Source organism: Cydia fagiglandana, chromosome 13, assembly GCF_963556715.1.
Source record: "Cydia fagiglandana chromosome 13, ilCydFagi1.1, whole genome shotgun sequence".
Lineage (NCBI taxonomy): Eukaryota > Metazoa > Arthropoda > Insecta > Lepidoptera > Tortricidae > Cydia > Cydia fagiglandana.
This window is the reverse complement of record NC_085944.1, coordinates 18,104,229-18,128,341: the sequence shown is the minus strand read 5'-3', so window position 1 is coordinate 18,128,341 and position 24,113 is coordinate 18,104,229. Positions and strand designations below refer to the sequence as shown.

Sequence of the window (24,113 nt, the reverse complement as noted above, 5' to 3'; positions counted from 1 at the left end):
GCAAATGTTATTTATACGTCCTAATTTCATAGAAGTTTTAAGAAGACGTTTAAAATTGCATTGCCTGGGCTGGGCTACCAAATCCGCTGCAGACTTTTCTTGGTCTGACTAGAGTCAGACAGATAATAGATGATATTAGTGAATTAGGGAAAATAAAAATATTCCACTGGCAACTTTAGTATGTACTTCACTTTTCGTTTTGACACTTTAGATTTTGACAGCTAGTTTTGCGATTGAAGCGTACTCGATTGCTCGTCGTGATCACGTTAGAAAATAGTTGTATTTTTTAGTGAAACCTCTCATTGTAATTATGCGTAATTGAAAGGATTGATAACGGTGACCTACATCACTGAAACTTTAGTGGTTTAAGTAAGTGTACTGTGATTAGTGGCGTGAAATTTGTCATGTTCGATTACACTAAAATTATTATCTTATCTTTACCTGGTTTGTTTATCTTGTAGTGTTTAAACCTGTGCTTGTTTATAGGAATATTACTAGTGATCGATACAGTTCGTATAAGTGTATTGGAAGCCCTTAGGAAAGGGTGTAATAGCAAATATGGATAATCTTAGGTAAGTACCTTTGTAACTAGTAATACGAGTTTCGCGTCAAAGCCAAGGTTACTTAAGTTTGCTTTATACGAGATCGATAACAGAAGCTATTTATAAACCCACCTGATGTTGTATATTGTGGAGAACTTTTTCTAATTTGACCTACTTTACTATTTAACAAGAATGTGCAGTTTCACTTTGGTGCAAAAATTAGTTTTTATAAAAATTTTATATAAATATAATATTACATTACATAGTAACAATAGACCTTTAAAGGTGCAGTCACTATTAGTAATATTTGATAGAACTCAAAACTTCAGACTACTATTTTTCTTTATTATTTGAATTATCAAATGATTAAACTTTTACATATAAACTCTTTGAACTTTGAATTCTACTTACCTAATATTAGACAAAATAAGCATAGACCTAAGCCATAGAATTATTACAGAGTTGGTTATTATGGATCTAATTTAAGGAGCATCGGTAATACCATCTATTCTTTTTTATCTTCCAGCCACCCACAAGCCATTGTACAGATGTAGTACTGTCGCCATCAGATATATCAGAGTGGCCAAGGTGCTCACAAATATCTGAACACGCCTCTATTGTCAAGGCATTAGAGTGCTTGTTCAGATATGTGACGTTATCTATAAAAAGGGACCTTATTGTCGATGGCGCTTACGCCATTATTAACGATGCACCGATTTAAACACAATGCCGTACGACGCTGTGCGGAGTAAGCGCCATCGACAATAAGGTCCCTTTTCATAGATAATGCCCCATATTATGAACACCTTGGCCGCTCCGATATATCTGATGGTGACTGTACATACATAGTTATTATCCATCATATTTTCACGGAAACATACCAACGTGTCTTGCTATTTTAGTCGGTCTCGGTACAAAAAGTACTGACATTGACTGAACTAGCATGACAACCAAGAAAGTTGTAGAGAAAATACGATGGAAAGCAATTATGCACTACATCTGTATTATGAATACAATTTTAATATATTAAAATAAAGATTTAAAATAAAATGTCAAAGAAGGCTTTTTTATAGGCCCCTGGAGGATATCTCTGATATTTATGTTTTTTTTTCTCAGGTTATATTTTGTGACATGGAATGTAGCCACAAAGGCGCCGTCACAAGATATTAATGCTTTACTGGACTTCCCGTCTCAGTTCAACAAGAATAAGCCGCTGCCAGACTTTTTCATTCTAGGGTTGGTATATTGACTTAACCAATATTCTAACGTTTTACGTCTTACGAATCTTACGGTCACGTGACCTGTCGCGAGTTTAACATTTTTTCCCCATCACAAAAAGTGCACAGCGCCGCTAAAGAAGTTTTCACTTCAAAAATGCAAAAAGATGTCTAAACAATTCCGTCAGGTTCCTTATCATATACTTACAAGAGGTTAAGGTGTATCCAAATGAATTTAGTACGCCATAAGTTTGTTTGCGACAGTTTGTGCTACTAATCAGCCAAACTTATGAAAGTTTTGCATAAAGCGGTCTATCTACCAGTGAATGTGCACTCATGTTGTATATTGTTTTATCTGGGGCCCATTTGTCAAAAGCTTGTAACTGGTAATACAAGCGGATGTCACTTTTTGACAGCTTTTGTTAGAAAGGGACTTCCACTTGTATTACATGTAACAAGCTTTTGAGAATCGGCCCCCTGGTTGCACCTTTAAACTGTGTGCTTTTAGTTGAATTTACATATATACATACATATAATCACGCCTATTTCCCGGAGGGGTAGGCAGAAACCACGGATTTCCACTTGCTACGATCCTGACATACCTCTTAAATTGATAATTATTAAAAAAATAATTTGTTCATTCATTCATTTGTAATTTGAACCTTAATTTATGTGGTTCAGAATTCTAAACCTTTTGTAGCACTGACATACTGTGTGCAAAAAATCGATTAAATCTATATGAAGACAATGGTACAGTTGTAAATTGTTTTGTTAACTCATTCTTTTGTCATGTGTTTACAAATAAAAAGAAAATAACTGTTGTAATAATTTAGTGAATCACTACTGATAAGAGTGATAAGTCAGTGTTGATAGTAGATTGATAGAGAATACAGATAAACAAATACATACCTACATACACAGTGCAATTTCTTTTCAAGGTAATTTTAATGGTATTAATATAAATAAATCATTTCCTTTTTTTCCTTATTGGCCATTTAACTTTATGGCGCATAAATATGATAACATTTCACATATTCACTTAATAACTGACTTTAAAAATTGACTAGTGACACTCATTAAAATAAAATATTAGACAAAATTTTTTTGACAGAGTGGTCAAAGCTTGGAACAAACTCCCAGAGGACGTAGTATCGGCCCAAAGTGTCAATGAATTTAAGAATAAACTAGACAAGCACAATGCAAACTCTACTCAACACTGAAAACTCGATTGATGGCTCTAGATATAGGCATTATCAGTTATTTCAACTGCCTGCCTGCTTCACAAATAACAAATAATAAATCAACCTTGATTTCGTAGGTATTAGTGCAGTTCACCATGGCTTTGAAATTGTGGTATTAATTACTTTAATTAGTGAGTTTTGGTCGTCACCTGACGAAATATTGACATGATCCGCATGATAATTTCCAAATTATCATTCAATAAACAAATCACAATGATATCCATAACTAATTACGTCATCCTCGTAAGGCCCAGGCCATTTTTGCGCTGTTGAATTTGGAACTTTCTTTTGTTTCTATTAAACTTGAAGATTCGAATATACTTCGTACTTGTAAAAGTACGCCGGGACTTACTTGGTTAGAGATAACCAAAACTGATAATATTGGTCAGCTGTGCTTCTTTATAGAAAAATAGATAAAGACCACATTTTCCCGTAAAGAAAAGGAAAGGTTGGTTGGTGGGGGCCTCTAGCATTTTAGAATAAGCACAGTTGCCCTAATGTACCATCACTCACTCTGTTAACTGTCCATCGGTAAACCTTATTACAAAAGGCATAAGGTCCACCGATGGACAGTTAAGAGTGTCGCTATTTGTACGCACTTGCCCCAACATACCCATTATTTTCCAGCCTGCAAGAGGTAAAATCGCAACCCCAAAACATGGTCATGGACTCCCTATTCTCGGACCCGTGGACGTCGGCCTTCAACAAAGTTCTGTGCCGACAGGAGTATGTAATAGCCAAGTCTATAAGACTGCAGGGATTGCTGCTGTTGGTGTATACGCAGTTGAAGCATATCACGCATCTGAGGGATATAGAGGCGCAGTATACTAAGACGGGCTTGGGAGGAATGTGGGTGAGTTTGGCTATTTGTTTTCATGTCATGTTTCTTAAGAAAATAGAGGAGCGGATATTAGCGGCGTCTGGAAACTGAATAAAAAAAAATAGATGGGTAACATGAGGAAGATGAAAAAGAGTAGCATACATACTGTTTCATTAAAAGTTTTCTAGAAAAAAAATTTTGTAGTTTCCACATTGTTAGTTGTAGTTTTCCAATAATTTAGTGGCTAATGTATGAACTCGCAATATACACTACTTCATTTTTTATTAGGTCCCAATGTGAAGGCTAGTCATACTTACCCGTATGCCGCACTTATCCATATCGACCTTACTTTATATTCTATAAACCCAACTCATACAGAAGGATCATCTGTAATCAGACTGTCTGTAATTAATGGAAATCTACCTTGCTTCCATTTTATGTTAATAAACCAGTATTTTTTTTCATTAGGGGTCATCTATTAATTACATCACACGTTTAGGGGGAGGGAGGGGGTCAAGAAAATGTGACATATTGTGACATGGGGGAGGGGGGGAGACACAAACTTTGTGACGTCACTTTAACTTCATCAGTAACCGAAAAATTATTTAAATTATTTTATTCGCTGTACATTGAAACAACAAGTTTTTAAAACGATAATCGGGGGGGCACGGCAGTGCCCCCGCCAAGTCGAGCGCGAAGCAAACACTGCCGTACCATCCTTTACTGGAACCATTTCGCCGCATTTTCAGGCCCCTATTTGAGAACCTCTGGATAAGACCAGAACGCAGAAATTTTGGTCATCCAGTAAGCTATAATCACATACTTAAAATCCAAACTTTCAAGTCTGTAGGTCATTTAGTTCCGAAGTTAAGCGAAAGCAAAGTTTCGCATTTATGAAACTCACTCATGATCATCAGAATAGAACTAGTACTTCCCATAAACTCAGAGAGCTGAAATTTGGTACAGAGTTAGGGTTTAATGGCCACATAAAGGGAAAACCTAAAAATATTGCAATATCAGTCACGTTTTAAAGATCTAAGAACTGCATAAGTAAGTTTGTAATCCCATATAAATATATGATATTACAAAGTTACTGTTGCAGTTCCTACAAATAGTAGGTAAAGTAAAGGTACACTACGATGTACGATGTGAGTATCAATGAAGATATGTTTAGTTATGATATGTGTATACATAGTATGGGTATGAGTACCCGAAAAGAAGGACTGCCTACAAAAAGAGATGAGATCCCATCAAAAACATTACATGTAAAAAGGTGCAAGTCTCGCAACACTTTTACTACAAAAAAGTTTTGAGATGTAATGTGAAACCAAGTCGGTTATTTTAATCAGTGCCAGGAGGTTTCTACAAAAAGAAGTGAAATCCCACCAAAAACATTCTGTAAAAAACTAGCCAAGTCTCGATGGAGCTGCTTGTTTATCTCTAAAAAGTAATGAAATCTAGACAAAGTCGTGCCAAGTCTAAGGTTCCTTACTGCGATTTCTTTATTATTATAGTTAATGTTGTGTGACTTGGCCGTTGAAGGGTACACAAGGGTACAAAACCAGGTGCTCCATGACACCATTGCACCAATCTGTCGCCAGAACCGCTACCCATTGACGATGGAAAATTGCCACTTGGAAAACGTTGATTCAATAACCCAGTCAATTGTAGGCTTGATAAAGCTGCGTATTTCAATAATACTTATGTATGGGCGAGCCTGAAAAACACTTCTTTTTGGTGCAATGGCAGATTGGTGCAATGGTGTCATGGAGCACCTGGTTTTGTACCCTTGTGTACCCTTCAACGGCCAAGTCACACAACATTAACTATAATAATAAAGAAATCGCAGTAAGGAACCTTAGACTTGGCACGACTTTGTCTAGATTTCATTACTTTTTAGAGATAAACAAGCAGCTCCATCGAGACTTGGCTAGTTTTTTACAGAATGTTTTTGGTGGGATCGTCTTTATTCGTTTAATTTTCTTTCCTAAGCAGTTTTGGGTAGTAAAATTACTAATATTTATATCGTCAAAAATATTTTGATAAAATATTAATAATACTTAGGTACTTACTTAATTCGATTTGGCGATTTCGTAGAAAAAAATGTGACGTCACACTAGGGGGGAGGAGTTTGCCAAATGTGACCAAGTGTGACAAGGAGGGGGGGAGGGGTCAAAAAATCTAGAAATTCGTGTGACGTAATTAATGGATGACCCCTTATTATCATAGTCATTACCATAAATATCTAGAACACGAGGGGTCAATTTAATATAGACTTCAAGGGCAAGACAATATAATATCGCGCACTCATAATTCAATTGATTTACAGCTCTTACGATGAACATGTACAATGGCGTAGGCAGTCTCTAGTAAATAGGATTATTAATGTAGTATGTCTCCATTAAGTATAAAGTCTGTTTCATTGTTTCATGCAAGAAAGGGGCCTTGACCCGCGCTCCGGGTTTTTCCTGGTGCAAAGGCTGTCCATCGCAATTCAACGCGGTAACGCAGCGAGTGTGATGGGCACCTTTGCGCCGGGGGTAGCGCGGGGAGGTCTCTTTGAGTAGTTTTTATATTCTTTGTTTTATTTTAGATATATTTAGGGTTGTTAGTTTTAATTTAGTATTATTTATAGATGTATTTAGTTCATAAGTTATTTATTTGTCTCTCTACTATCTTTTTCCCATGAAATAAACTTTTTCTTTTCATTTGTGAGACACAAAATGTTAAGATCTAAAGTCTGTTTGGTAAGAGAAGAGTCGTGGAATGTATTGGGCCCCATTATATTCCACGATTCTTTTTCCACAAAGACTAACGTGATAGCACTATACCTGCTAGCATGAGTTGCGTTCTCGCGCGCGACTCCATACATTCACGCGACATCAAGTATGGACTCGCGCGCGAGAACGTAAATCATGCTAGACTGTCTATAATCAGGGTTGCCATTCGTCAGGATTTCAGGATCAGGATTTTTGGTTCTTTGTCAGGATTGCCGGGGGACTTGACAAGTGTCAGGATTTTTTAAAAATCATAACTTTTAACCAATATTTAATTTAAGTAGAAGCTAATTGAATGTCTGGAGTTAGGCACAGGAAAGGCAAGATTGTGCTACTAGCACTAGCTATTATTATAGCTATATGTGACGTTCCACGGCAAAAGGCACCTTATATTGGAGCGGCGTTAATAATAGCGTAAGCGCCAACCGCCATAAGGTACCTTTTCCCGTGGGACGTCACCTATTTTTCAAAGGTGTTTTTCAATAAAAAGACACGTTAAGAATGTTCGGTTTCACGTTAATCGATAGGGTTTATACTTACTTATTTGGCTTCCTTACGGATTAGCACCGAGTAGTGCTTTAAACACTCTAGGGGGCCTATTGCGAACAGCGAACACCGAAGTTTTCACATTGCTGGCATCTTTCTCTGTCACTCTAATAACGCCTTAATTAGGAGTAAAAGAAAGATCACGCAATTGGCAAACTTCGGTGTTCGCGGTCAGTTTTAATCCACGCTACTTATATACTAATTTAGTCCTTATTTCCAGGGCAACAAAGGCGCAATCAGCATACGCTTCAACATCTACGGCTGCTCCGTCTGTTTCGTGAACTGCCATCTAACAGCGCACGAGCATTTACTAGCGGACAGGGTGAATGACTACAACACCATCATAAAATATCATAATTACCATGTTCAGGAGACTTCTAATATTTTATACCATGAGTGAGTATTTTCATTTAGCTGTGCTACCTAAAGTGTCATTCTATGGGACTTGCTAACTGTGTAAACAAACCGCCATATTGAAATCTCTCTGAATGATGAATAAAATTTTCAAGTGACTTTTGTTTACATAGTTAGCAAGTTCCATAGAATGACACTTGAATGAAAGGCAATAAAAGTGTGAGTTTCTGAAACAATCTGAAAGCGATTATCATAAAAAAACATTAGGTACTCGAGACTTTTAATGCCTAATTAGAGTAATTATGTACAGTTGCATACACTGCTTCGAACGGGTTAACAAATTATACCTTCCTCAAGAATCACTCTATTGATAGGTGAAAACCGCACGAAAATCCGTCCAGTAGTTTTTGAGTTTATTGTGAACATATAAACACACAGACAGACGCGCTGTGATGTGTTCAGTAACACAATTGAAATATAAAGTTTTATATCCACAAGAAATGCGTTATAAGTGTTATAACTGTAATGGGATTTAAGTCAATCGGATTAATCTACTTTTGCTAACATCGTTATTCAATTGGAATTAGGTCTCATATCAATCTAACCTAGTTCCACTTCTTTGCCTTTCTAGGTTAGTACAATAATGTATTTAACGTAATTTTTCTTAAGAGTAAGAATTCTTAGTATAAGGGAAAAACCCCCGCTGTGGGTTTAAGTATTACAGTTCATTCTCATTAAAAACGCTGACTACTCGTATTATAAAATGTGGTGGTTTATATTTTTATTGCTCTTTTAATAACTCATGTCGGTGTTTTTTAGGGTTCCGTACCCAAAGGGTAAAACGGGACCCTATTACTAAGACTTCGCTGTCCGTCCGTCCGTCTGTCCGTCTGTCTGTCACCAGGCTGTATTTTTAATACACTTAGGTCATTCTTTTACATTCCATTTGAATGTAGAACAGTACTAGTTATAAATTGTTTATACGACAACGGTTTCACTCACTTGAATTTTTAGTCGCTATTGGCGAAAAATTCAAGTGAGTGAAACCGTTGTCGTATAAACAATTTAAAATATGTCTCACGAAAGTTTAATATCGATTAGTACTAGTTATGTACAAATGGACTGCGACCCGACTGAAACTTGTATTGGGAACTGCACGCCGACGTTGTAGTTGGCGTGCAGTCGGTGTGCAGTGCCCATACAAATTGCAGTCGGTTCGCAGTCCGTCTGTACCGGCCCTAACTCGGGTTATTTAAGGCTTTTTCTCGTTTTTTGTTCCAACTGCGGCAAAGCTAAGAGGCAAGATTTAAATTAAGTAAGGAGGTACGGAGCAGTGCCAGTGGAATATACTTACGTCAGCTGTTAAATTTGAAGTACGATTTTTTGCTTTACCCATCTACAATCAATATCATCGTTAATATTAAAGTGTCATTCTAGATAGAACTTGCTAACAATGTAAACAAACCGCCATATTGAAACTGTCACTGAATGATGATTTCAGTATGGCGGTTTGTTTACATAGCTAGCAAGTTCCATAGAATGACACTTTATGAAACAGTTTATTTAGGTCGTGCCTTCGCTTGAACCACATTATGAGATAACGCCCTTGTAACTCAGCCCTAGTTAAGTGAATTTATCAACTAGTAGCGCCATCTATCGCGCCACTCAAGTACTAAACCAAGTACAAGTACTATCAAAAGATGGAAACCTTTTAAGGTGGTTCGCCTAGGTTACTCAAAACTTAACTCTCGCTAGATGGCACCACTTTTGCAAAATTTCAGGTTTTATTTTTTTGTAAAATGGTCATGGTATTTGTATACTTAAAAGTATGTTTCGCGCACTCTTTAAATAAATATTGAACTATTAAAATAAACATTGAATACTTCATTGTGCAAAAACCACCTTTTTAATTCGACGGAGTGTTGCTGTCACGCTTTTTCCTACTATTACTCACACATGCAAACAGTGTTTCCGTGATCCTTGTAGTAGACAATTTCACACAACGTAGGTAAGTATGTTGCATTAGCGTAACGGTATGTTCGTGGAAATACGTGCAAGAGTATTGGGGTTCAAGACTGGTGCGAGTAGGTAATTTCTTTTTGTTTCTCCTTTGTGTTATCTTACCTTTAAACGAGCAATTATTATATATATGTTACTGTAAAAGCCCGAAGTACGGCAAAACCTAGGATTTACCGGTAAAACCTAGGTTTTACCGATGCCGATCGGTAAAAGCCCGAAATGTTAAATCTTACTAGTTTACTTTGGGCTTTTACCAACACCGATATGGTAAATCCTAGGTCTTACCACGGCGACCGGTAAAGTTTGAATCATGCACTGATTCTTTAGATTATTAGATGAAAAGTAGGTAGGTTTGGATCTCCCGGTTCTGCTGAAGGTGAAAGAGAACTCTACTAGCCTGCCTCGTGGCTAGGCACCCAGGTTTAGGTATAGTTAACTTTAAAACCGAATCTGCAGCTGGCTACTGTATTGGGTAATAGAAACGCGTTCCGTATGTGTTTCGCTTTCCAGATGACCAGGGTGCCTAGCCAAGATGCCAATGGTTTACGCTCCGTAGCGACCGAAGCGCAGCCGTGTCTGTCGCATTAATATGGCAGAGTGATAGAGAGAGGTATTACCCTAACGTTCGCTACGGAGCGAACGACTGGCATCTTGGCTAGGCACACAGATTTAAACGCTTTTTAAAAATCAAAAACTATTACTTATGAAAGCAGAAGAATATAAATGATCGTATTTGATTTATAATTGTTACATATTTGCCGTAACTTATTTTTAAAATGTGTTTTTCAATTAAAAGACACGTCAAGATTGTTTACCTTATTTCTAATGCTAAAAAAAAAAACTATAGTAATAATTGTGTTTTTCATTCATAGACAAAATCCATTATTTTTAACCACAGGAAATTTTATACATTTCTTTTTTATTGCAGTGAAGATGTCCTGATTGTAAAAATAAGAGAGATTAGGTAGAGTATAATTTCTAATTTTCTTTGTCAAAAATAAACGAATACGTGTAGCCCATACTTAATCAATCGATTTATGATAATAAGAAAAATTAAATAAAAATAAAAAAACAATACGAAATTTAGATGTAACAAAAATACAAAAAGTTATGTTCCAGCATACAATGACTGGGGATCGAACCGGGAATCTTCCGTTTGTAAGCAAAAAAGCGACTGTTTGCATAACACGCCATGATAGTTCTTAGCTAAGCTGACGAACTTCGGGTACTTATTCTCGCTTAGGTCAATTAAGTACCTGTCAAACGTCAGTGTCAACAAAATTGCACTAAACATGACGGCACTCCAAATACGCGCCGTGGTCAGCCCGGCAACGTCGGAAATGGTATGGCAACGTCGCAAATGTATCTGTACACGACATTTGTGACACACACATACGTAAAATTGATGAAAATTTAACTATGATTTTTGCATGATTTCTGTATGAAACATTGTTTTCCTGTTAATTTCGCGCAAACGAATATTCGAAGGAAGATAAATGCGGAAATATTTATGTACTAATAGTGTGTAGTTACTTAATGAGCTTTGATTGAATTTTGTATGAAAAGCGAACCACCTTAAGCAGAAAACACAATCTTTACGAGGTGTAAAAATAAAAATGATTGCAATGACGTAAGCCTAATGTAGAAACCGGCTTCTGCAAAAGACCGTTGACCCATAATTTTTAGACCCAATCGGCTCGATTCGAACTTTAAGATACGTCAGTTGATAGATCTAGAAACGATATGGATTAGATATGCCAGTGTCAAATGTGACGTTTCTTCAAACAAAAACGTCACATTTGACATCTAATCCATATCGTTTCTAGATCTATTAACTGACGTATCATAAAGTTCGAATCTGGCCGTACTTACAGAACTTAGCAAACAACTTTCGTTCAATACGACTCTGACGTAACACTATAGCAACGTCATTTCCGAACGTGACGTTAAAAAGGTCTTATCTGACATGTATGGTTTGTTTAAAAGTGTGTCTTATGTGTGTTTGTTAAAGTTGATTATTGGTTCAAAAGCTCTAAAACATCAAACACAGTAGGCTCTCGTCATATACCTATGAACCGGCTCTTACAGGTGTTTTTTAACTCGATATATCATAGTGTCATTGAATATTTAACGGGTTTTTACTTTTGGCGGAATAATCCTTTGATTCTCGCCGATGCAAATCGCATTTAATCGCGAAACTAGACATCCACATCAAAAATTGAAGTACTTAGTGTAATTGTTTTCTTTTCGTATTCGATTCGTTTCGATTGCACAAACAGCGACGCTCTTAATTGTCCATCGGTGGACCTTATGCCTTTTGTAATAAGGTTTACGAACTGTCACTTAACGGTGAGGACGATGGTTACAGTCAATAGTTATTTGTACAACAAGAGATCAAAGTTTGATATTTCTTCGAGTGCTTATTTTGAGTCCCGTGCAAGCGAAAGAATCTTGAGCGTAGTAAGGGATTCAAAAGCGCACGAGATGTAAATAACTTTGATCTCTTGTAGTACACAAAATTTTTCACCCTAAGCAGTGAGAACATACCTAGAGGGACAGAGATAATAGAACCCAAGTATATCGAACTTGTATTAGACCCCGCATGTTGAAATGACATTTGACTATAAAGGTCACTTGAATGACATTTTGTCTCACTCAGTGAGCAAAATCGCATTTTGCTCACTGTTTTTAAGAAGCAAAGTACCCTTGTTCGAGCTGCTGAGGTGAAAATAATTTAACACATTCACTGCCCCCAACGCACATATGCGTTCACCGTCATACAAGTTTGTTCCTAGGCCACGCCCCCTGGCAGTGAATGCGTTAATTTCCGACCCATTTCGTACCTTGTCACACTTGGCCGTTTTTTTAATCCGTCTCATATATGAATAAAAAAAAACTCGGTCGCTCATACATAGTCATTAGTGCAACTGGATCGCTTTGACATTGCACTGACACTGGCCACTGCTAGTGGTCGCAGCGGCCAGTCTGCGACCTCTATGCCTTTTTGCTTTATAAAGGTTACCTACTCAGGTCAACCCATAGTGATTTAATTCTCTTTGGGTCAACGTGTATCATACTTATAACAGTTATAACCCAACAAAACGAATGTATTATGCATTTGGGCCTATATATCTACCATAGAATGTACTAATAGTAATGTAATAGTGTCCCTGAGGTTTGTCAATGCGTTGAGACCTTTTTGAGGGTTCCGTACCTCAAAAGGAAAAAACGGAACCCTTATAGGATCACTCGTGCTTCTGTCTGTCTGTCTTTCCGTCTGTCACAGCCGATTTTCCCCGGAACTACTGGACCAATTAAGTTGAAATTTGGTACACATATGTAAGTTTGTGACCCAAATACGGACATGTAAGATTTTGATGACGGTTTTTTAGACGATTTCCCTACTTCGTGTTTTCACCTATTTACCATTGTTTTAGTACGGGTTCCGTCTATTTGGCATAACTTCCGTAACCCGAAACGCATCTGGCATAACCTATTTCGCAGAAATGTATTTCGACGAATGTTAAATTTGCAGAAAGCTTCAGTTTGTATAATATGCAATAGGCCGAATGTTTGCAAGTCCGAATCTTAAATAGACTACTATTATTTTGGCCGACTTTTGATACGAATAATTTTATTTTGCGTTTGTTTAAATGTCCGAAATGTGATTTGCATAATCTGTTTAGCATAATAGGATTTAGGCGAATATTTACATCGCAGAAAACGTATTTCGATTCTTTCTATTTGGTATAACTTGTATGATCTAAAACGCATCTGTCATAAGCTACATTTAGCAGAATGGCACATAGCATTAGCACCTGCGCTTTGCTACGCAAGGGCGAAGGGGCTGCTATGCCCGTAGCGCCGGAGCAGATGCGGAGCCCAACAAAAAAACTGTTGCTGGAAAAGTGGGTTAGGTTAGGTTAGAACTGCGACCCCATGGAAACAATCTATTGCCAGAAAAGTGGATTAGGTTAAGTTAGATCTGCGACCCCACGAAAACAAACTGTTGTAAGAAAAGTTGGTTAGGTTAGGTTAGAACTGCAACCCCACGAAAACAAACTGTTGCTGCCAGAAAAGTGGGTTAGGTTAGGTTAGAACTGCGACACTACAAAAACAAACTGTTGCCAGAAAAGTGGGTTAGGTTAGGTTAGAACTGCGACCCCACGAAAATAAACTGTTGCCAAAAAAGTGGGTTAGGTTAGGTTAGAATTGCGACCCCACGAAAACAAACTGTTGCCAGAAAAGTGGGTTAGGTTAGGTTGGAACTGCGATCCCTATGAAAACGAACTGTTGCCAGAAAAGTGGGTTAGGTTAAGTTAGAACTGCGACCCCATGAAAACAAATTGTTGTTATTCGGCGAAATGAAATTATGAGAAATAATAGTTGCGAGTTGCGAAATATTCGGCGAATTAATTTCAGCCAAAAAATATTGGGCCTACAACATATATGATTCTCGCAAGTATGCAAAACATTTCTATGCCATAAGATTTTATGCTTGTAGTACATTATGCTTAATGGCGAATTATGCTAAAATAAATTATTACAAATAAAATTATGCGAAATGAAACAGATACCAGGTCTCGATTCGGACATTAAAATTATGCCAAAAGACACTTCGATCAATAAAAATTATGCGTAGAGAACGTATGCGCAACAATCCAGTACCAAGTGAGTTTATGCTAACAGTATATTATGCCTAAAGCTATTATGCACAATAGAATTATTACAAAAAAAAATATGCCAAAGATAGGGGAACCGTTTTAGTACACTGGTACTGGTATTAAATCTAAGTACATATATTAGCTATCCATGCCGTAATCGGCAACGGTGACCCTGGCTAATTACGAGCGTGAGCTGTGGCTGGCAAAGCCGAACTTAGGGGAGGTAGGGGACCATTGGGCCTTGTAAATCATCCTGATTTCATTCTGAAACCATCCTGATTTACAAGGGGGTGCCCGAGCCTCCCAATTGCCCAATGGTGGCATATCTCCCCTACTTTTAAAAACTATCGCAGGTGGGGTATTAAAGTAAAATGTAACTACACTTGTTTCAGCTACGTATTCTGGATAGGTGACCTAAACTTCCGCACAGACCATCCTACCGGCAGCAGCCCAACGTCAGAAGAAATCGTCACATCACTAAAGAAAGTTGAGAAAGACGTGTATACGAATATATTGAGGCACGACCAGTTGCTAGCCGTTATGGAGAGTGAGGAAGCTTTTGCGGAGTTTAGTGAGCCGGATATCAAGTTCCCGCCTACTTATAAGTTTAATATCGGGACGGACGAGTATGATATCAAGTAAGTGTTGTTAAATATGTATTTGCTATAGCGTTTATGGAGAGTGAGGAGGCCTTTGCGGAGTTTAGTGAGCCTGAGATCAAGTTCCCATCTACTTATAAGTTTAATATTGGGACAGACGAGTATGATATCAAGTAAGTGTTCTTAAATATGTATTTGCTAGCGTGTATGGAGAGTGAGGAGGCCTTCGCGGAGTTTAGTGAGTCTGAGATCAAGTTCCCGCCTTCTTATAAGTTTAATATCGGGACGGACGAGTATGATATCAAGTAACTGTTGTTAAATATGTATTTGTGTATTCATTGCTAGCTTTTATGGAGAGTGAGGAGGCCTTTGCGGAGTTTAGTGAGCCTGAGATCAAGTTCCCAGGTTCCCACCTATTTATAAGCTTAATATCGGGATTGATGAGTATGATATAAAGTGAGTGAAATGTTCTGGTCATCATAGTTTGATAAAATACGGATATGCATATTATGGGTAACAGAGGGCCTACAATCTATGTCGATTTCGTTATTTAACTCTCTATCACTCTTGCATATCTAATTTCTATGTTTGGGGTATTAGGCCCTTAGAGAAGTAGGCCGAGAAGGAAAGTTCTATATCGTCTTGCTTTAATAATTCCCTAAGTGATTTCGAATTGTCTTTAAGTACCTAATGTTAATAGTCAGCCCTGGAAAGGGTTAACTTTTATGTCTATGTTTGTTATGAAATTTTAAATCCAAATAAAAAAGATTCTGAGAGGTAATGTCATTATTTTCAGACGAAAACCTTCCTGGACAGACAGGATACTATACAAAGTGATCGCGAACAACTATGAGAACATAACCCTCCGAGCGGACTTGATATCTTATAATCACATACCGTTCTACACGCTGAGCGACCACAAACCTGTGGTAGCGCAGTTCAATATTAAGGTCAGTACATACAAACTTATTTATAATTTTATATGTACGGCTCAAGGAAAGTACTTTTCGCAAAGGTACAAAGCAAAGGAATTGAACTTGGTAAGGTAAGCATCTCTTACGAAGCATCGTAGTAAAATAACACTGCTTATGTCAATGATACATAAAAAGTCGGCAGATTTTAACTGCGTGGCGTGCTTTAACTTTAACCTTACATATGTTAGTATATAACTAACGAATAGATGCAAAATGTTACAAGTATCGTAGTTTAAAAATGCATGTCTAGGTTTGGTAACATCGCCATTCGCCATCTAATCTAATAGATACATCAGACCGGCTAGAATAAATTGCGTTCTCGCTCGCCAGTCCCTACTTCAAGTCGCGCTAGACGTATGGAGTGGAGTCGCGCGCGGGAACGTAACTCATGCTAGCAGGTCTGAGCGGCCAAGGTGCTCTGAACATGCGTTTTAATATTTTGCACCTGATAGTAGGTAGATAGTAGATACCTAGACTTGGCTTAGATGTTTGTGAACACCTTAGCCGCTCAACCACTGTAGTATGCATGCTAGTATTGTTAGTGTAGCTTTTCGAATGGCTTGTGTGAGCCATGTCTGTGTTTGTATGTTCTATTTGTCAATTAGCATCGAGTCAATGCTATTCGCGCGGTAACGTTTCCATACCTGTGCGAAAAGATTTTATGAAGTGGAATATTCTTTATTAGATATACCTAGTACCTAACTATAAATACTCTCGCATTCGGTACAGATAGCTGACTTTAAGAGCTTACCTACCGAATAGACCCCCCATGTATTTAGCAAAAAAATATAGTTTCGGAAAAATCATCGAGATTTGGCTACACACAATGATAACCACCGTAACAGTTTTTAGTGATATCTGGCTGTAGGTAAAATACTTTAGCACAGATGTAGTGCGTAGGTAATTGTTTTCCATCATATATTCTCGTAAACGTTCGTATTTTGTCATGCTAGTTCAGTCAACCTCAGTACTTTTTGTACCGAGGGTAACTGAAATAGCAAGACACGTTCGTACGTTTCCGTGAAAATACAATGGAAAATAATTATGCACTACATCTGTAAAGCCCTTTCTTTATACGTGTAGTTGTGTTCAGTTTGCAAAAAAACCTACAAACATAGAAAACTATATAAATATTTATTATAAAATATTTTTTCAATTATTTACCGCTCGTCATTATTTCATCTTCATTTTTATCAGTAGACTGTACAAAAACAATGTACCTTTAATGTATTTTAGAGGTCCGAATGATAAAATTACGCGGCTTTCTAAATATGGCTAACGGTTTTCGTTTTCACTTTCTTTGCGATATTAATGCATGGCTACTTTTGCGTCAGGTCAACCTGTTTTTGCTTTTTTTAAATACATTTTACTTTCATAATTACATAAATATGTTTGGATAGGTATTTTACGCGATCCTTTGAGACCGAGGGTACAAATACGTTCTTGTATATATTTGTAATCTAAAGGCGCCCACTGATTAACAGTCCGCCGGACGGTATCGGCCTGTCAGTTAGAACAAAATTTTGCCAGTTCCGAACAACTGACAGGCCGATACCGTCCGGCGGACTGTTAATCAGTGGGCCCCTTGAGACTAAGATCAATTAGTTTACATACTCAAATACAACTTTGTTTACATTTTAAGTATTTTTACTAAAGATAGAAGTAGATTACGCTTGAAGGAGCATTCCATAGGTCTGTCCCGTGCAAAAGCAAGTTTTTCGAGTATTAACTATTTTACTGAAGGTTTTTCAATTACTTTATCACATACCTAATACCTAACAATAAACTAAACCCTTCAATCTTTATAATATTTGCGTTTGTATTGGACATTTCGTAGATAATTGCATCAGGTGTTCCAATATCATATCTTGAGACCAAAATCAAAGTGTAATTTGAGTTTTAAATAATTCAGCCCGACGCCGCACTAAACTATTTTTTATTAAGTAGATGTGTCCGATAAGTCTTGGTAGCTTAGTTGGTTAAAAGCGATTGGACCGGTGAATTTTTACATTTTTCCTTTAATTTATAAATTCGGACATCGCACTGTCACACAATAGACTTACCACTTCATTTTTTGGGGTTCGAAGGGTAAAAATAGGACCCTATTACTAAGACTCCTCTGTCCGTCCGTCTGTCTGTCTGTCACAGTTGAAATTTTCACAGATGAGAGATGATGTATTTCTGTTGCCGCTATAACAACAAATACTAAAAACAAAATAAATATTTAAGTCGGGCTTCCATACAACAAACGTGATTTTTTGCGTAATGGTACGGAACCCTTCGTGCGCGAGTCCTACTCTCATTTGGCCGGTTTTTTGGCATTACCTGCACTTCGATTTTGGTCCCCCAATAGTTGCTTGCCACTAACACTGTAACATTGCACGCGCATGCGTAGATCCGTCACGGTTTCATTCGCTCGCTGATCGAACGCGAATCGCCCAAACCACGAGCAACCATTCGCATGAGGTCCGCCGTTATAGCCCCGATGTCACAGACAATACAAGACACTGCCGAAAAGACGGTGACTGATGGGCTGGACGCAGTGAGCGCTGATATTTGTGAGTCTACAGAGGTAATTGTATATTGCATGTTGGTATTTTGATTTATTAATGTAGCAAAACTAGACTTATAGTTCGTTTTTTAGCATTAGAAATAAGGTAAACAATCTTGATGTGTCTTTTAATTGAAAAACACATTTTAAAAATAAGTTACGGCAAATATGTAACAATGATGAATCTAATACGATCATTTATATTCTTCAGCTTTCATAAGTAATAGTTACTAATTTTTAAAAAGCGTTTTTCAATGAAAAGACATGTCAAGATCGCTCACCTTCTTTAAAGTTCTTTCTAATGCTAAAAAAATGAACTATAGACCAAGAACAGTCTTCAGAGATTTTGACAGCACACGTGCCAGTGTTATTGTAATTTATATATTTAAAATAACACATGCACTACGTGTGCTGTTAAAATCTCTGTAGACTTTTCTTGGTTTAACTCTCTTATAGTTCGTTTGCGTTAAGAATGCAGTAAAATCATCGTCTAGGTCTATAGTTCGTTTTTTTTAGCATTAGAAAGAACTCCACAGAAGCAAGCGTGCAGTTTTTGTCAGGCTCTTTAATTGTTAATAATTATAGAATTATCTTATGTAGCATGGTCAATACATATAATTTACTTCAAATTATTACCGCTAAAAGTGCCGGATTTGGAACCACAAGCTTACTTCTGCGAAGTTCTTTCTAATGCTAAAAAAAACGGACTATAGCGACGATCGTAACCAATCAAATCGTTCCTAATTAGAAAGACAAGTTCGCAGTGACCAGTTGAAGGCATTCTGTCTAATTAGGGACAATTTAATTGGTTATCAGCATTGTTAGACTGGCGGACAATTATAGTTTTATTGCATTCTTACGGCTCGCCCACGACATTGAGCGAGTTGCGACGGCGGTAGCGACAAACATAGGTGGAAACGAAAGGTCCGATCGCTGTGTCTCACTCCAAACTATGGTTATCGCTGTCGCCGTCGCAAGTACCACCACCACCACCTTCAGGCACCTTCTGGGCGAGCTTGCCCCATCGTAGGCCACGTCTACGCCTCGGCTAGTCTGTAGCCATGAGTAAGCCCATTCATACTCATCTTTAAAAAAAAATAATTTTTTATAATGCAATTTAAAAAAAAAGTCGCTCAATGTCGTGACCGAGCAGTTAACGAACGAAGCTGTAGCTTAGAATTCCTGTATATAATTGTGAATGCTTGGATTCACCTAAGTTGATAGATTTGCTCGGTCTTCTCTGCAATATTTTCTTATGTACACACAGCAACACCTTTAATGGTCCATCGTTGGACCTTATGCCTTTTGTTATAAGGTTTACCGATGAACAGTTAACAGCGTGGGCGATGGGGGTCTCTATTGATTCCCATAAAGTTTTAAGTCATAATGTATTGTAAATATGTCCACATTTTCGTTAGTCATAATTTGTTTTTTTCTCAGAAACGCGTAACTTCAGGATTGCCATTTAAAACAAACCTAATCTAACCTAACCTATCGATATAGGATAACCCTAAGGAAATCCTGAAAAGTTTCAGAATTATGACTAATGATAATCTGACAATCATTACATTATGACTTTCAATAATTATGTCAAACAAAGGGCGATGGCACCGGTCCTCCACATTGACGTTACTGTTCTACTTCCGCAGACGTTCGCAAACTACACGGAGAAGACGATCAAGTTCGTGCTGAACAACCAGAAATGGTACATCGGGGACTCGGAGTACAGGATGGAGTGTATCCTGTCTCAGGACGTCGAGATACATCCCAACGACTGGATCGGCATTTACGATGTAAGTATAGGTACTTACTTACAATACTTACTGCTATGGCGCGACGACCCCCAGTGGATCTTGGCCTCCGACACCAAAGACCGCCATGCTTCTTTGTCCAAACTCGTTTCTGGCTCCACGGCACCGAGTTCGCTAAGCTTCATTTTGCACTTTGTCGCTCCAGCGGTACCTAGGGCGTACAGACATACCGTATATAATTTTTTTAAGTGTCTGAATGTTAAGGGGTTCACTCATGGTTCGATCAATCTGACGAGAATCATGACGATCGGTCGTTTCAAAAATGCCAGTCAACACGCGGAGGAATTAGTCGTTACGATTCATAAAAGTCGTCTGATATCTCAGTAGGTATTTCTGACGTTATCGTTACACGAAGGACGAAAATAAACAAACATACAAGCCTGCGTAAATAATAACCCTTCCCGCATTGTTATGCGGCTGTGCCAATGACCTCTACCGACACGAGATAAAGTTCATTTCAGCGTGACGTAACATTACGTCAAACGTAAGGAAAACCCGCAACCTTCACTTATGATAATTGTGTGTCACAACTATGTTGCTAACCTCTGACTGGGTAACATTACATATCTGTTAAGTTTCAAGTGTCAAGTTTATATTGTATGTAAACAAGGAAATCGTCTTTCGTGACCATAGCAGTGGGGCGACACTCCTCCTTTCGGGCGTTCTCGGCTTCGTTCGGCTCAGCATTGCTCCGAGCTATATTAAGGATGCGGATGGCACGACTTGACGCCCCTTTACATGCACGACCATAGATAAGATAATGACTTTAATTTTGACAACCCTAAATAATCTAAAGGGATAGTGCCGTACATTAGAAACAGACAGCACGATTCACCTCTGAATCGCTGTCAATCGGTTTTGTAGGAAGTGTAATTTCTGTACGGTAGTACTATTATTATTATTTGTATCTCCGTTTTAAAACTCTCGGGTCTTTCGAGCCCGGTCATTGATAAGGCGCGCGTGGGGATATGGATCCAACACGTATAGGCCGTTTGGAGAGAGTTGATGTCATGTCGAACGCCTGCTGGAACCCATTCACGGGTACATCAATAAATACCCGTGAACTGGTTATTTTTTTTATTTTTATTAGTGGTTATTCTGTGACCACTAGCTGCAGCGACGCCATACTATGGAAATTGTTTGAGTATCTATTCTATGTGCGCACGTCATGTCTGTATATCCATCAATGTGTGTGTAAGCGCCACAGTTTAAAATATTTTGGTGTACCTTTCCAGGCATCCTTCCAGAACCTGGACGACTACATAGCCTACGAGTACATGGCTAAAGTGCACCGGCCAGAGATCCAGCCTGTACACGTAGCCCCGGGCACGCGAGTGGTGATTCTGAGCTTCCCGGTGGGCAGCGGCGTGAGGATACCAGGCTTCTACCGGTTTATATACTTCAGCCAGCCTAATAGCGACGTGCGGAGCGTTCTAGGTATGAAACTACACAAAAATACCTCATCATCAGGCCTTTAACATCTTGACAGATAATTTATGCAGCGTCTGTAAGCGAGGAACAACGTCTCTCGTGGCTGTATAAGCCAATGCGGGACTGGCATTTGCGACCGCATTTATGGCAGCTGCAGCAGGGAGCCATGTCGGCATCATCAGGTGGATTGTGCCTCTTTGCGTGTTTCCGGGCAAGGTCTTGGAACCATGCGTTGTGGATCAAAAGCCTAAAATACCTATTGGTAGGGTATTTAATTACCCAAACGGGTCTACAGCGATGTAATTTCATTGTTTTTACCTTCAATTCCGACGTTTACAAATAAATATGTGTACAAAACGCGAGAGTTTAAAAGTGTTATATTGGTAGGGTGATATACTGCTGAATTCTGAACTACTGGGAGGGTGTAAACCCTTTGTAAGGTGACACTATAGGTAGTGTGTTAATTACTGGAAGGTAGGGTGCCAACTACTAGTGGAGCATCAACTATTGGTAGCATGCCAGCTACTGGTAGGGTACCATCTATTGGCAAAGTGCCAACCATTGAAAGGATGCCAATTATAGGGGGTCAAGCCCCTGCACTTGTGCCAGGCACACGGGCGGTGATCTTGAGCTTCCAGGTGGGCAGTGTGAGGTGTAGGTACCCGGCGATACAGGGCCATATACCTTCTTCAGACAATCCATCAGTGACGTCAAGGAATGGGAGCCTGGGGTCCGCTTGGCATTTAATCCCATGACTTGGCGTAGGGACTAGTTTTTTTAGTTTTATTTCACGATTTAACTTTAATCACGAGCAGAGACAATTTCAATTAATAGGGTATTTTCCTATTAGTCAAATCAGTTACTTTTTTAGAACTGTCAAAACGATTTGCTAATATGGAATTTATATGAAACATTACATCGTGACGTCACTGTCAACTCACCTGCTTTTTGTATTTCTATCCGATTTATTAAATAGAACTCGTGTTTAGAAATAACTCCTATCTGTGATTTTCTAATAATTATCTGGTGCTTTATTTCACGCATGGTGTAAAACAATTTATTTTAAATACAGTATAATACCCTATTACATATTTACAGGCGTCTCAACCCCCTTCGAAGCCAGCTTCAAAACCGAGGACCCCCAATGGGCGTCAACCAGCACCAACCCCACCCCGAAACCCACCTCGGCCACCTCGGACGTGTTCACAGACTTCACGGGCCTCGACGTTGCGAATCTGTCGCGGCACTTCTCGCACGACTTGAGTATCGACTGACTAAAGAGTTACTTGCCTGGTTCGCCGGCAAATGGGAGGAGGAGGCCTTAAGGTGTGTGTAAGGTCACAAATTTTGGGCCCATGTACAGTCGCCATCAGATATATCGGAGCGGCCAAGGTGCTCACAAAGATCTGAACACGCCTCTATTGTCAGGGCGTTAGAGTGCGTGTTCAGATATTGTGAACACCTTGGCCGCTCCGATATATCTGATGGCGACTGTAGGCACGTAAAATTAATATTCCTATTTTTAGGGCTCTAACATTACAAGGTTAATTCATACAATGAATATTCAAGTACAATGTCGCTTATATCGTGTAGAGGAGCCATAAGGTTGACGAAATATAAAGCGAGCCGATCTTGTTCAAACTTGTTCGAGAGATCGGCTCACTTTATATTTCGTCAACCTCACCTGGAGTTGATTGGCTCATTTGGCTCCTCTACACGATGGGCCAACGCCGGCCACTCCAAGGGACGCAGCCATGCGGTAGAATGAGATAGCAATATCACTTGCTCCCTCTAACGCATAAATGCGTCCTTTGGAGTGGCCGGCGTTGGCCAATCGTGTAGAGGAGCCATAAGGCTGACGAAATATAAAGCCAGCCGATCTTGTTCTAACTTGTTCGAGAGATCGGCTCACTTTATATTTCGTCAACCTCACCTGGCACGCTAGCACGGTGGCGTTTTTATCCCTTGTCACCATACCTGTCACGTTCTAACAAGTATGTAAGTGCGAAAGGGACGCGCATAGTGATAGTCGATAAAAATGGAACCGTGCTGCGCCCGCAGGAGTTGATTTTTGAACGCAAGCTTAAGAATTTTATGATGTTTATGATGTGGTTTGCAACTTTAATAGAAATACATGATGAACGCAGAAACCAATTCCTTATAGTTCAAAAATCGATTATCAATGTCTCCCCACGATTAATAGTATGCATTTTTTGTAAATGTGAAAAGTAAATAAGCAAATTCCATGGCTTTTAGACAATAATTAGAAAAATGTACATCATAATAGTATTTATAGTGCATGCATAACACTTATGTATGTAGGCAAGTAGCGAATTATTATTGGAATTGATTAATTAATGTAAATAAAAAACTTGGGTATTAAAGCGTACCAATTTTCTAATTTTTAATCTACGAGCGAAAATAGACTCAAAAATGCAGTCTAGAAGATCATTGTAGCTCCAGTCACAAGCGCGTTGCTTGCCGAAAACATATTTAAACTTTTTTTTTATATTAAAGGAAAATATACCTCCCCATGGCGTGTAAACAAAAAGGAGGGAATGAAAAAA

General features: G+C 38.5%; 1 protein-coding gene across 3 annotated transcripts; it reads left to right on the top strand.

Moving 5' to 3' along the window:
- The first annotated feature begins 237 nt into the window (after positions 1 to 237).
- On the top strand, positions 238 to 22,900 carry LOC134670371 (phosphatidylinositol 4,5-bisphosphate 5-phosphatase A-like). Of its 3 annotated transcripts, XM_063528192.1 has the most exons (11): positions 238 to 369; positions 487 to 572; positions 1,659 to 1,778; positions 3,628 to 3,853; positions 7,364 to 7,539; positions 14,573 to 14,818; positions 15,576 to 15,729; positions 18,149 to 18,325; positions 19,954 to 20,097; positions 21,351 to 21,552; positions 22,645 to 22,900. In XM_063528192.1, exons 2-11 carry the CDS (start codon positions 559 to 561, stop codon positions 22,818 to 22,820), a joined length of 1,635 nt encoding a protein of 544 aa, XP_063384262.1. In that variant the 5' UTR covers positions 238 to 369; positions 487 to 558; the 3' UTR covers positions 22,821 to 22,900. The 3 variants fall into 3 exon arrangements, with proteins under 3 accessions (XP_063384262.1, XP_063384261.1, XP_063384263.1); XM_063528191.1 differs by having other exon boundaries at positions 238 to 572; XM_063528193.1 differs by lacking the exon at positions 18,149 to 18,325 and having other exon boundaries at positions 238 to 572.
- The last annotated feature ends 1,213 nt before the right edge of the window (positions 22,901 to 24,113 follow it).